This window comes from Poecilia mexicana, unplaced genomic scaffold, assembly GCF_051168715.1.
Source record: "Poecilia mexicana isolate PSO_F unplaced genomic scaffold, ASM5116871v1 scaffold_16, whole genome shotgun sequence".
In the NCBI taxonomy this organism is placed as follows: domain Eukaryota; kingdom Metazoa; phylum Chordata; class Actinopteri; order Cyprinodontiformes; family Poeciliidae; genus Poecilia; species Poecilia mexicana.
In genome coordinates this window covers 20,317,974-20,333,012 of record NW_028263385.1, presented here as the reverse complement: position 1 = coordinate 20,333,012, position 15,039 = coordinate 20,317,974, and the positions used below count along the sequence as shown (strand labels likewise).

The 15,039-nt window shown below is 40.8% G+C and overlaps 1 protein-coding gene across 3 annotated transcripts in view; it reads right to left on the bottom strand.

Moving 5' to 3' along the window:
* phactr4b (phosphatase and actin regulator 4b) overlaps positions 1–14,321 on the bottom strand; it is a 44,012-nt gene extending 29,691 nt beyond the window's left edge. Inside the window, exons 1-3 of one of the 3 annotated variants that reach the window (XM_014990721.2) lie at positions 14,095–14,321; positions 4,178–4,282; positions 3,955–3,999 (exon numbers count right to left, since the gene is read on the bottom strand). In XM_014990721.2, coding sequence (XP_014846207.1) covers positions 3,955–3,967 — 13 coding nt within the window. In that variant the 5' untranslated portion in view covers positions 3,968–3,999; positions 4,178–4,282; positions 14,095–14,321. Of the gene's footprint in view, positions 1–3,954; positions 4,000–4,177; positions 4,283–9,700; positions 10,223–12,531; positions 13,414–14,094 lie in introns of those variants that run through there. The other 2 variants (XM_014990722.2, XM_014990727.2) reach the window with 2 other exon arrangements.
* Between the last annotated feature and the right edge of the window lie 718 nt (positions 14,322–15,039).

Here is a 15,039-nt window from a genome sequence, read left to right as displayed (position 1 = left end):
AGTTGTTGGTTTTCTACTTCCTTGTAGACAGTAAAAAGCTGCTTATTTGCATTTACATGCAATATGCATGTAAACACACTGCCTTGCTAAAAATATTCATATTTTTGTTGTTTTTTTTCCCATCATGAAGAAACAACAAGCACTGCTGCATTTTACAGCTACTTTACATGACAGAACAACAAAAAAACACAATTACTGTTTATTGAAGGTAAAGAATGGAAGTTAGTAAATTTGCCAATAAAAATCAGCAAAATGTGGCAGGCATTATTCTGAAACGCCTAAATAAGACTAAACAAGGCCAACACTGTACATTTCAAACCAACAGCATGAATGCAGCTGTTCTGTGAAGGCCTCAGAGGTTCATTCAAGAACATTCATGAACAAACAGCATCAGGAAGACCAGGGAGCAGAGCAGGGATCCCAGGGAAAAGAGCTCTGAAGACGTTTAAAGCTTCGTTGGGATACAAAATAACGTCAGAAGCTTTGAACATGTCACAGAGCGCCGCTCAGGCCCTCATAAAAAAAATGGAGGAATGGTGCAACTGGTAAACTACAGGATTTACTGGTAGCTCTCCACCAACACTGACAAACTTGGAAGGGAGGAGAACAAACAGAGAAGCAGCCAAGAAGCCAATGAAAACTCAGGAGGAGCTGCAGAGAGCCACAGCTCAGGTGGAACAGTCTGCTCACGGGACAACTACACGATCGGCCCGCCACAAATCTGACCTTTACGGAAGAGTGACAAGAGGAAAGACACGGTTTAAAGAAAGTCATTAGAGGTAGAGATTGTAGATTGCAACAAGTCGTTCAGAAGATGCAGGAAACGTGTGAAGAAGGAGATAATTGAGAGCAAAATGATTGATTTAGACTACATGCAACATGTCAGGAGACTGAGGAGAATATGAATGTAGCTAATGACAGGGTAATACTGCAAGAAAACCAAGTTGAAAATTACGTTTTATCAGCAAAATGGTCCCACCATGCAGCTGGAGCTGCAGGGAAATGATTTATGTCAAATAATATGCGTTGTAAGAATGACCTGGTGAAAAGTCCAGACACAAATCTAGATGATAATCTGTGGTAATGTCCTAAAAAATGCTGCTCCACCCATCTGACGCAGGGTAAATTACTCTGGAAAGAAGAATGGTTAAAAAAAATATTAATCTAAATGTGCAATGCTGAAAGAAACAACCATAAAGGCTTTCAGCTGTAATTGCAACAGAAGGTGGTTAAACAAAATGATGACTCAGTAAGGTTGAAAACAAAAATGTGTATTTCAAAAATACACATCAAACTATCAAATTTCTATTTGTTCAAAAAAAAATTTAAAACCAAAAATAATTTTCTTTCCAAAACCAGTAAAAATACATTTAAGTTTGTGGTTAAATGTGACAAAATGTAAAAGAAAAATTCAGGGGTATGAATGCTGATGGATCCGATTGCTGCTTTTGTTCAGAACTTGTAAAGTGACTTTATTGACTGTTCAACTCTCCTCCTGCCTCCAGACACTATTTTATACAATTCTCCAAGACTTTTATCACATTTCTAACAGGCCTGAGGGAATTAACATGACTGAAGCACATTTGCCAAAAAAGCATTCTGGTTTGGGGAAACGCAAAAAAAAAAAAAAGGAAGAAGAAAGAAAACATGAACCAGATAAAATGAGGAGCAGGAGCTGGACTTTCTGAATCAGGGGCTTTGATTCGTTTTGAGGTTCGCCTGACTTCAGAAACTCTCGTCTCGTCCAGCTGCCTCTCAGATGGGTCCAGTTCACCGAGCTGTGTCATTCTGCCTGGGCAGATCTGAGGTTTCAGAGCCGCTTCTCAAGCTGAGAGCTAATGTGTTCAGCAGCGCCCCTCTCCTCTCTCCCGGTGCCCCACATACACCCTCCACACCGGGCCAGCATCCAGGGAAGGACCGAGCCAATCCGCATGAGCCCAGAACCCGGCGCTGGCCTGACCTGGATAACAGACTGGGCCAGGCGAATTTCACAAAGGCGAGGAACTGATGGGCGTAGGAGCACGCAGCCGTCAGAGTTAGCGACGGGCCAGAAAAAGCACAGAACTGCTTCATCAGTTCATCGCCGGCCTTTTCCGCAAAAGACACAACTTGAAAAGATTTTGTCCGTCATAGCGACAAAATGGGGAGTTAAAACAAGGCGTAACGTCACAATCACCTGCCTAATAAGGTGTTGGTCCTACTTTTGCAGCCAGAGCAGTCCTTACCCACACGACCCCTGTAATGCGGCATCTGGTATCAAGATGCTAGCAGCAGATTATTTAGATCCTGTGAGCTGTAAGGTAAGACGCTGAACTGGACTGAGAACTGGAGAATTTGGAGGCTAACTTGACACCTGAGACTCATTACAGTAAACTAGTAACCGTCTTTAAACTAGTAAAATTCTACCTTTGCGGTGATTTATATAACAAGGCAACGGCCCTCTGAAAATATAGTTTTGTTAAAATTATGCAGACGGCCCACAACAATACTTAGGCAGGAGTTACAAGTCAAAGTAACATTCAGGTGGACAGAAGGATCGAACGCTTCCCAGAAGAAAGACTTCGAACATCACACTGAGTTTGTCTGCTTCCTTCCTTCCCAAAATCCTAATGCCATGTATTTTCCAAGATAGGTAAAGCACAAGCACATGGCCATCCATCTATGATGTAAGAAAAAAAACATGATTCATCAGAGCTGAGCACCTTCTTTCATAATGCTCATAATGCTGCAACAGCCAGGTCCTTCAGCAAATCCAGCTTCTGTAGCTCATCTGTAAGATTCGCCCACGTCGCCGGATTTCACCCCTCATCTGCATCAATGGCGCCGTCGCCAGTTCAAGCTTAGATCACTTGGGATCGCTGCTGACTTTCTGGCTTCTTACACATTTTAGAACTAAATAGTTACTTTCTGTAAAACATAATCCACCCACTTACATCTAGCCCGGTGAAGAGATAATCAGTGTTATTCACTTTGCTGTGGTTATAGTGTTATTAATGATCAGAGTGCATTGTAGTACCTTCAGATGTACAAAAAAGGCAAAAAGCATACAACTTATAATTTGGTGCACAAAGAGGGACCTCTGAACATTTTACAGATTCAGTAACTTAGAGCACTTACGTTCAGAAAAAAACCATTTCCTTGTCAAATGCAGCAGGTTACAAAGTGAAATAAGTCATTTCATAGGACTTCAATCTAATAATATATCCAATTTAATAAAGAAACAGCTAATTTAATTGAGCAAAGGAAGCTCAGAACACATTATGATATTCAAGAAGCCGATGATCACAGAAAGAAATTTAAAGAACAAGAACTCACATGAATTGAAGCCAAACTGCTTCATCAGGAAAACTTTTCCTGGCAGCTCTAAATATACAAAACGAAAGCTCATTTAAGTGAGACTCCAAACAACTTTACTTCCCCTGCTATCAAACTAAAATGGTTCACTGCGTTTAACACAAAACACTTTTATTGTGAAATGTAACTACAGGATGTCCTGACTGAAAACCGCCGCTCATTACAGGAGGCAGGCACGCTTAGCAATGTTAAACCTTTTTGGGTGAGTTATTTTTAGCAAATAGGAACCAAAGTGTGAATTAAAAGCAACCACCGCAAATAATCAGGCTGCAATGGTGCTGCTGCTGCTGCTACGGTTACCAGAAAAGGAAGAACCAGCGCAACCATTTGAATAGCAAAGTGCCTAAAACAGACAGATGAAAAAACATTATTTTACTCCAAAACACTTCCAGCACCTAAAGACACATCCTGATGAAGGAGAAACTCAGCCTGGCTCCGATGTCGTGAGGAGGAAGTGTCCCTCCGACTCTGAGCGGCTCTTAAAATGTGGAAAAGTTCAACAAACCCATAAACACTGTGGATCCACAGGTTTTTTTTTTTTTTTCCTCCACAGCATCACCACTGCATTTAACCGACCACAAGCAGCCAGTTGATACTCACCACGATTTTCCATTACAGAGAAAGAGGCACGACGATCACCGGTTCCTGAAAAACAAATCAGCAACAACTTCAGACGTGAGCTGAGGCTTTCAGTCAGTTACATTTTCAGCAAACCCCAATTTATTATCTATACAAAAATAAATATACGACAGCGGTCTCAAATTTAACTCTATATACGGTCAATCTAAGGGTGTTTGGCGAGTAAAAACAAGTTAGGACATACACTGCAGAATGTCATGGGCGCTGCTGGGGAAGTAAGGCAGAGTCGTTGCATTTTGTTCATTTTTCCCACATGATAATGATGGCAGCTCCACCCATCCTAACTCATCTGCAAGGAAAGAAAAGATCAAAGTTAGTCATGACATCAAAATATAGCCAAGTAAGGATCTAAAGAAAATTGACCCTGCAAAGGCAAAATCCTAACCCTAAAGGTAAATAAATGAATGAATAAATCACACAAAAAGCTTTCTGGATATCGAAAAAAAAAAAAAAAAAAAAAAAAAAGCACAGAATAATGTGATCACATATTTGGAGTGGAGATTTGTAACGGTTTGTTTTTGCCAGACGTTCGTTTTTCCATTTATAATTGCTTAATGTGTCCATAATGTGTATCAAGGTTGTTCCTGTGATATTATTTCGTGGGTGCATGTAATTTCATCTTTCTTTAAAACCCTGAAGTGATTATAGCTGCATGGACAAAACTCAAAATTTAACAAGATTAACAAGATAGTATTAAATATTGTAATTGTTTGGTAGGATAAATATCAAATAACTTTTTAATGTAAGGCTCTCCATGGTAGTTAGAAGTATATCTCAACAATAATCCAGTTTGGGATACAAGAGAAAAATACTCATTCTGCTTATAACGTGACATAAATTAATCAATTTTTTTACCAAAAATGTTTGAGGAAACGTAAAGACTTGTAAGCATCATGAGGCGTTGCATGCCGCATTGGGATTTTATCAAGTTTCTTACAATAATTTAATTTGTCTTCTCTGCAAAACTAAAACTAACTTGAGATTTGGTTTCAACGTTTTTCATGTCGCTAAGAACACGTGTGTACCGACAAAGACTACACAACAATGAAGCATCTGAAAATGACTGCTGTTTTTGAAAATATATAGAACTTCGTCATATAGTTAAAAGGTTCCATATAAACAAACAAATTATAACTGAATGCACAATAAAATCAGCGTCTAGGAAATATTTTCTAGCAGTGTGTGACCTTCCCTGACTCCATGCTGCGTGTGGCGACAGTCACATCATTTCACTGGATTATCTTTCAGACCCAAAAATGTATAGAAGCGCGTTAAAGACGTAGTAGCAACAGCTCAAAGGAACAACATGTCAAAATTTCACATTTCACAACGTGTGAACGATCCTCAGCAGCTCCGTCTGCAGGAACATTTAGTTCACGCAGATTACAGGAGATAGTCCGCAGCAGAAAGCTGCTCCTGTTCTGTTGCATCACACTGATGACAGTGAGAAAGTGGCTCACACTCAGATTTCTGTTTTTAGGTTTAATTCCACTATTCACAAGTGAGAACATTACACTGCTAGTAATTCAGTCATTAAACACTTTTAGCGGCCAAGTGGGTACTTTATGACTTCAGACCAACTCTTGCATGGAGTGTCACTCATCCACAACAGAAAACCAGCTGAACATTTTGGATTTTTGAGCTGGAAAAGCAGGTAGAAAAAGACAAAAGTCGATTCATTCCATATATTTGTGAGGCTTGCCAAAACTGTTAATTGAAAACAATAATAAAAACTACACAATGAGTCCGTTCCCCTCTGAATGTTTCAGGTAACAACAGGCCTCGTCTGCCCTGAGTCGATCCATTCGGCCCTGCTTCGCAGACTTTTCGTTAACCGACGAAGGAGCAAACTGCCGGAGCTGCCGTGTTTCGGGACGCCTGGAAGCGTCGCAGCAGAGATGCTCTGATTCACATCCCTGGGCTTTCGATCTCTTTCTCTCCAGGAACATTTTGAATTTGAAAATGTTTAAAGTTATTTGGAAATCTCAGAGTTAAGGTAAAAGGTCCACGTTCTCTAGAGAATACACCTAGAGACTGATTTCTTTCCACTTGGTAACGCTAAGTGCTCTAATCGCCAATAAAATATGCTAGTAACATATTTTCCTCTTCTCCTATTTGAAATAATGAAGGAAGTTGGCCACAAATTACTCTGTTACGTCTTTAGGTTTACCAAGAGACTTTTGAAAAGTGCTTCTTTGGTATGAAATTTGTCTTGGGGAAAGAAGGCTGCAGAGTGAACAACATGCAACCAGACCGACTGTCCAGACCTCACATCCTTGTTAAACAGGCTGCAGTAAGCAGGTAGACTGCTCTCCAGAGTCTCCATCATCTCCTTTTCTCTCTCTCTGCTGCGATTTCACTTCGTCTTTAATCGGGAGACTTTTTTCAGAATAACACGACTCGTACAGATTTCCTTAATTCGTCACAGAAAATCGCAATTCACCTTTGCTGTTGTAGTTTCTCATATTTACTCTTTATTTTTGAGACAATAAGGGATAACAATGAAAAGTTTTATCTGGTCAGGTAGATTGTTATAACCAGTAGTCAATACAAATACTGTAAAATCAGAGACAAGGTCGGGCTGAGAAATGGGTACGAAATTTCTGACAGTCCCTTACTTTATTCACTTTTTATGATTTCTTAAATAATAAATTAACACATGAATTGTTCAAGTGGCGACCCGTCCAGGGTCTACCTCTCCTCTTGCCCAGTGACAGATAGAGCTTACAGTAACCTGTAAGGATAAGCTCGTATCTAGGCGATGTGTGAATGGATCAGAAATGATTTCTTAAACAGAAACCATGACTTCATTCTGCAACAGGGGTTAAACATCGGAAAAGGACAAGAACTGTCATTTCATATAACAATTTCAGCCGAGTTAAAAAAAAATAAAAATAGGGTCAAATTCACTTTGTCGTACTTAGAACATGGCGGCGTAAACAGCATTGATGGATGTAGCAGCTGAACAGCAGCTGTTTGTTTCCAGGTCTAATAAAAGGAGAAGTGGAATGGAAAATACTGAATCTTCTACAATTATTGGCACCTCTGGTAAAGATGTGTTTGTCACTGCAGTCACAAAAACTCACATTAAATTGGAGATTGTTTCGCCTCCTGTCACCGTGTGCCATTTGTTACAGCTGCAGTTGTCTTAAACTTTCTGCAACCATTTCCTGGCTTATGAAAAAAAAAAAAAAAAATCGGCATTACTCATCTGGCATGTTGTCTGGTCTATCCAATTTTGCCATGCAGCTAAGAGAAACGGGCCAAACGTTGGTGAGTAGCTTTAACACCCCGACATTTGTGAAGGTCAACAGACATCTGCTTTATTTGACCGACGTGTTCTCAGAAACGGACAAAGGTGATGCATCACACATAGCAGAAAGAAAAGAAAGTCATGGATTACTTGAATCTTTCAAAATAAATCTATTTAAAAAAATGTCTAAAGGTTTGACTGTGTATTTTATAGAAATGTTAAAGGATTGTTCCACTAGAAACAAAAAAAATAATTATATATACCATACTTGTATATGGACCGTTTATAATGTTTTCATAGAGTAACTGTACCGAAATTAAATTTAGAAAGTATTTTTTCTAAAGTTTTCGTTAAGAGACAGCGAAAATATGAATGTTTCACAAGGGGTGCCAATAAATGTGCAGTGTGTTGTATTTATAAATCATACCATTTGCATCATATAATACACAAATATACTTGCATATATACTAAGTTTAATGATATGTAGTATATTAGTAAATACCAGTACATACACAAGTATTTATGCATGTTATCCACTGGATCCAGATCCAAACCTCAGAGCCAATATAGGAAATTCCTTCAGAATCTCTGCCAACATTGCAGCAGAAGTTCACTGTAAAATTTCTTCCTTGGGGTCTGATGGTGCTCTATATTATCCTACATTTGAGCAAATTACTGGTCTAACCAAATTGCAGCCATGTTGCCTTGTGGGATAGTTTTATTTTCAGTGCACAGATGAGACAAAAGTCCCCTTAGACTCTGTTTCTAGCCTGTTAGCACATGAGGCCATTGGATAAAGCTATTACAGCAATCAATGCTCCGCGTCCCACCACAGACGACCGCTGCATCTGCCAGATGAATGCGACCGTCTGTGAGAATCCAAAGCTCAAGATCACAACTCTGGATTTCAGTATTCTCTATTCCTCTAAAAGGTCAGCTTACTGGCGGGGGTCAAAGGTGGACTTCCCTATTAAAAGAAGAAGCCAAACTTGGAAACAATCAAAGAGGCCTGTGTCCTGAAAACACGTGCACTGATAAAACAATTATAGTCCTCATCACCTAATAAACAGGCTCCAACATACAGTGATTTGTGACTTTTCTTTAGTTTTCACACCATGACTTTCTCTTGTTATCTTGAGGAAAAAATGTGCAGAGAATGTGCAGATGTGGGTGAAAACACAGCAGTGTGTTACTAAATGCTTTATACAGTCGGAAACGTTTGTTTCTGATCTATATATATATATATGTATATATATATATATATATATATATATATAATTGAAAGAATGAAAGAACTTTAAATCAATGAAATAGGGTATTAGGAAATTTTGTAATTCATAAAAAACCTTCGTCAAGCTTTATCACGGTAACTGCTGCCGGCCAGCAATTGACTACCTGGGGACCAAAGTGTCCAACTAATTATCAGGCATCAGCTGCCCAGGCTGCCATCAGTTGGAGCTGCTTCAAGCACTCAGCATGCTGAGGTGAGTGAACCTTCATCAGCACATCTGCACAGTGCAGTGAGAGATAATGCCGCTTGTCCATGTCAGATCAAAATAGCCATCTGCAATCCTGCAGCAATTACCACATGTAGACTGTGCTGTATGTATGGAAGGATGGATGGATTTTCTATGCCACTAAAATGCCATGCAGATGTGCAATAGCACGATGGGGGAATTAGAATGAAAAGCCAATATTCTTTTTTACCACAAGGGAAGCTGGTAACAGGCAGATACTTTTGTGGGCTAAAATTACATTTTTTATTTTATTTTTTTATTTTTTTACACTCCCGCCCATCGCCTGCCACAGCCTTGGCTGGATGACTCAAAATAATCGAGGAGAGTGGTGAATGTTTCACAGCAAGAACAAAAAATATCCCTGGAGTCTGACAGTAAAAGCGGATTAAAGGCAGTGAGGGGGTAGAACTACAAATATAAGGCAAGTTTTCTGAACAATTCGCTCCCCTTTGATACATTAAATAAGCAAAAACCGGTGCAAACTCACTGCATGTGAGCCAGAATACAGACAAAAAAAAACAAAAAGGCAGTCACAGTCTAATTAAATATTAGCGATTCACTTACACTTTCTGCCACACTCACAGTCAGAAACAAAAGGAAAAAGGGATGTTGATAGCCTACTTCCCCTCTGAGTGGCGAACCGTCAGCCTTACCCTCCATCACGCAGATTACTTCTATATCAAAGTCACGGGACTATCCAAACTGTTTCTCCTCGCAAAACTCGCTCTCAGAGGACTTTTAACTTCACAGCAACTCCTTTATTATTCCAGGACAAACAGATCGAAGAAGACATCGCCAGCTAATGACACCAGCTCCCAATTAAGGCTCAATTATTCTAACAGAGAGAATAAATGAACCAGCCTCTTGTCCAAACATCATCAGTCACTACCCATGCTATTATTGACTACACTCCAGCAGAAAAGAGTGAAAAACTTACGTTATATGCATTCACATCCTCTACAGACGATCCGAGTGGGGATTCTGTTTTTTTTTTTTGTTTTTTTTTCCTCTCCAGCAACCAGGTATGAGAAAGTGTAGCCGCTTCACACCACGCAGAGGTTTGGACTGTGTAATCTTCTGCGCAGTGCACACACCCTCACTGGCGAGTCTTACTAGTTCTGATTCAATTATGTGGGGAGTGGAAACGGCAGCAGCTGGCTAGGTTATATGCCATCTTTAAATAGCAGTTTGCTCCTAACTCCAGGGCTCAGGCAAAAGAAGAAAAAAACCAGAACACCAAGCCAGATGAAAACACGCATTAAGTTCGCACTTGAAGACCTCTCCATGTGTTCCCTGATGTAAATCCCTCTGAGAAGTAACGCAAAACTAACTTAGCAACAGACAAAGTTACCTGAGAAAAGGTGAGCAAAAGGTCTCCTTACAGGCCGGACAGCGAACCGGCATCAAGAGTCCACCAAGTCAAGAGCTGCATGAATACATCCAGCAAGCAAGTTTCCTCACCTGGCTCCAAAATGGACGGACAAGGCCGTTTGTTCCCAATCCGTGCTGGGCGAGCGTCACCAGCGAGCCTGCCCCAGAAAAGCGCCGTTCACCACAGGGACTAGTGGCCCACTTTTACAAGGAGCCCAAAACGCTTCTCGCCTTTGCTCAACTTTTCCTCCTCAGTGTCCCTCCAGCCGGTGTTGTTGCAGGGTGGCGAGGCAGAAACGCATCTCAACCGGGCCCGGGTTTACGTGAGATTGTCGCAACTTTTAAATCTGGAGTAAAAATGCCACCGTGTTGTGGCATTCACTCGAGAAAATGTGTAACACGGTCAAACTGTTTCAATTTAAAATGGAAATGGAACAACAGACTCTGCTGCTGCTTTAGATGCACCGATCAATCAGCTGTAGATGGCAGTGGGTCAGTTTTCAAATAATCGGCTCTGATCCTTGGTAAGCGGGTCAAATACTAATATATATATATATATATATATATATATATATATATATATATATATTTTTTTTTTTTTTCTTTTTTTTTTTTCTATTGATTAAATGCAATAAACAAAAAATGTGGACCATTTTTCATCTACAAACACTTTGCTGCACTTGTGATTATAAAAACACACTAAGGTCAGATTAGGTCAATACAAACAACCACTTTTGCGTTGCCTCTAGCTAATTCAATTTATCTACAGCCGCAAAACAATTCAAGTGTAATTAGTACATACCAATGATTGCTTTCTTTTATGGTTAATTTTATTACCATTTCAGTTTTAAAACACAACAAATGAACTTGTTCTTAAATGGGATTTTCCATAAAAGAAGAGAAAAGGTACGGTACGTAGTTTGCTGTCGAATCGCAAATATTTTTCAATATCTCATTGATGCGATTCAAAGTTTGAGCATTTTTGCAGATATTACATTAAAAAACATGCAAAAAAAACAAAACAAACTAAGGCAAGCTTTTTTCTCACTCACGTATTTTCAAACCTTGCTCCTTTCTGTGCCGTTTTTGTGCAAAGTTAATCAGAGCCACAGTGGACGGCCTGAAGAGCCTCACATGGGACAGGTGCAGAAATGGGAATCGTTTTGTAGTCATTTCATTTTCAGTTGAATTTAAAAGTACTTCTTTTGAATGACGCTGGAGCGTTTTCCCCCTTTGCATTATAGTCCTTTGGGGAAAACTGCATCAGAAATGTCACAACTCAGAAAACCTGCAACCAGAACCTCCAAGAAGAGTCTGATTGGTGCCTCTCTACTGCTAAAATAATCAAGCATGTTGATTATTGGAGTTGTGTTAATGCTATCTATACTATGTATTCTTATCTGGGTGTTTTCAACTTAAGAATAACAATAAATGTCATTGCTAGATGCAAATACATCCACATTTTTCCTCCATTCTTACTTTCCAGTCTGTGCTTCCAGGATTTGCGGTGACTTGGCCATTCAAACCTTCGTTCGTATAGGGGCATCTTCTGCAGCCAGACTGCATCCAACAGGCTGAACATTACACGTGTGCCCATCACTGAGCAAACTGTGCAATAAAACCCAACTATTTATATGAGTACTGTACTTTGCAGTGCGTTCCCTGCCCAGTGACAGCTCTCTGAAGAAGGAGAGCAGGAGTGGGGGTGGAATGGAGACATTTAGCTGAGAGCTTCTGGAGGAATCTCCAGCCCCGATCAGCCTCATCCGCGGTCTGACAGAATCAATCAAACCCAGCTGACAGCTTAACCATCGTGGTTGGCTCTTAATGGCCCATTAAAGGGAGGACTTTCAATGGGAAGTGGGAAGAGCTGCATCACAAGGCAGCTTTTTATTTTTCTTGGGAGAGCAAATTAAGTTGGAGAGCTATTAGGCTTTAGGTAGAGGAAAGAGGAGGAAATGCATGCTGCTGCTGCTGCACAGGAGACCTGGATCACAGAGGTCTCACATGTCAACGAACTACCTGTTTCACCCAGAAATTAACGCACCAAACAAACACAAAAGTGCCAATAGTAACTCGATTGCTTTGCTTTCTCGGAGGAATTTATCGCTTGCGAATTGGCGACCTGATTCTAATAATCTACAGTGAAATTCTGGGCAATTTCTTTAACGCCCTTGATAAAGGTGTGCAATTCTGGTCCATCATCGACGAGCTTTTTGACAGGATGCAATCCTTTAAGAACACTTCAATATCAGTAAAAGAAGCATAAATACAGAACCAAATGCATTTTTTTCCTTTTAAACAAAAATCTTTACCCCAGAAATCTACGTCCTTTGTGGCCCTTTTTCAATCTCCATATAGAACCATTTCCATCTCCGGAGCCACGCAGAAAATTACCTGAGATACGGACTCGGTGTAACGCGTGAAAGGCATCAGATCCAGCGGCAGTGACTCCCGGAGCCGTGTGTGTGTATGTGTATGTGTGTGTGTGTGTGTGTGTGTGTGTGAGAGAGAGAGAGAGAGAGAGAGTGTGTGTGTGCGGATGCTCTGTGATCCTGCGCCGGTGGACTGAAGATGCAGCTCAGAGGTAAAACAGGCAGGTGTTGTGTCGAGTTGTGTTCCCTCGTCATAATGAGTTTCCCCAATTAGCGGCGCGCTTCTACACGGCGTTTTACGGGCGCGGTTTAACTCCGTGGTTCGTTCAGGAACAGCTCGTACACTGGACAGTCTTTACCAAAAATTAATAAACAAATAAATAAATTCAGTAATCAAATGTCATCAAAGTCTTATGAAACACTTCGTGATAAACGGATATTAAGAGTGACAGTTTGAAGGTACTTTATATGTAAGATGGTATTATTGTTGTAAACTGTGTTTTTCTTTTCTTTTGTTATTTTCTCAGTAGAATCTATTTGAGAGACTTTAGTCTGTTTCTCTGGTCTTTACGTTTTCCAGGCACTGGAAAAGGTCATTGTGTGACACTGTTTGGGTTATTTTGACGCTCTGACTTCAAAAGATTCACTCTTCAAACTGAATTACTCAAATTAATAAACTTTTTCAATAAAATCCTAATTTAATTAGATTTACATGTAGTGCTCATTAGCAACCTGTCTTTGTGTTAACTTGAGACGCTGCTGTCCATAGTACTGTATGGTTCATTTCAAGACATTATTAAAAACAATACAATAAAATAAACCTGAGACAGCGTTCGTTTTTTTTGTCCAATTTTAGCCAATGAAAACATTAAAATGACTAAAAAATGGTAAACGGTGTAACTTAAAGTGTTCACGAACACCGTAGTAAAATATTGCAGTTAACGAAGTTGATCAGTGTTGTTACGTTCCTATGAATACCTCAGTGAACGAGGTGTACTTGAATACACCATTGCCGTAAAACGCTGCGTAGAGGCGCACACAGGCAGCGCAGGACTAGTAGAAAGGCACGGCTCGAAGCTGGAACTGGACTCGACTCAACACTGCGGTGAAGTCAGCCAGTACGAAGAATACATCAACTTCCGGTAAAGTACACTAAAACAAAAGCGGGCGTTTGCTCAAAAACACGATACCAACTTGTTTAGCGCGTTCTCTTATTCCCTAAACACGACCTTTTCAACCAGCGTCTGTCAGTACAACCAACAAATCAGAGCTCGGAAACGGAGCACTTTTCCCCTGCACTGCTCACATGCGAGGCCTATGCGTTTTAAAAATGATGAGTGCCACAAACAAAGTCCCTGAGGCTGCACATATCGACACACACCCTGCCAACATCCTGCAGACCACACACACGCATCCCTTTGTTGCGCTTCAGCGGCGCATCAGTGACGATGAAAGCCAGAAAGCACCGGTGTTCTCTGGCGCCCAGGATCTGCAGCATCGCATTGCCTAATCTTGCTGCCTATCGGCCAACTTGAAGCATCGCAACTTGTAGGAGGTCATTGTCTGCGGAGAAGACCAAACTCACCCGGCATGTTTGCTCCTCCAGGGTTCATTCATCCCCCTCCAGGTCCCCCTTCTCTCCTCCTCTCTGAAAATAGTTACGGCGGATTTAAAAATAGCACTTCTGTCATTTACCTCACACTTTCTTCCCCCCACCCCTTCCCGTTCCCCCGTCTCTTCTTCCAACACCCGGTCCAAACATTTCAGGCTCTTCCCGGAAACCATCCCTGCTCGGGCATCTCGGTACTGGTAGTTTTCCGTGGAGCCTGCAGCTGATCGGGCCGCAGTGCAAACGCGACCCCCACTTTGTGCTGGGAGGACTTCAGTACCCACCAGGCATTGCAGTGCATTGATCCGGGGGGAGGCCGGGGCCGAGGGGGTGGGGGAGCATACCGTTATACCCAGCTCATCGTGTGGGGAGAAAGAATGTTTACTAGCTCCTCTCTCGTTTTCCGCAATGAACTCCGTTCTTTGACCGCTCCTGCTTTTGAAACCACCATTCAAACTCCTCGGGCTCAGATGCGCAGATAAAGAATGCACATTTCTACAGATTAGAACATACTTAAAAATGTTCATTTGCGTCTGTGATTTCGAAAAGTACAACTCGTATAAAAATCCGTCACACACACACACACACACAAAGTGATGAATGTTATGACCTGCACAGTCATGGAGCAGACAGGATACTTCATCACGGTCTTGCACACCTTCATTGACAATCCCTGTAAGAAGGATAAGCAACAAAAGGCTTATCCAAGCATATTACTGTAAAGTTGAGTGGAAGGAAAAAGTGCGGTTGAAAAAGATGCACAAGCAACAGGGAGAACAGTTAAGTTGGACTTGTTTGAATTTAATTTCTTAAACGTATGTACTTTTTATGATAGTCACTGATAGTTATTTATCGATATGTAATCACATAAGAAGTCATTGACAATTTTATTGTTTTTATAAGATGAACCTTGAGATAGAT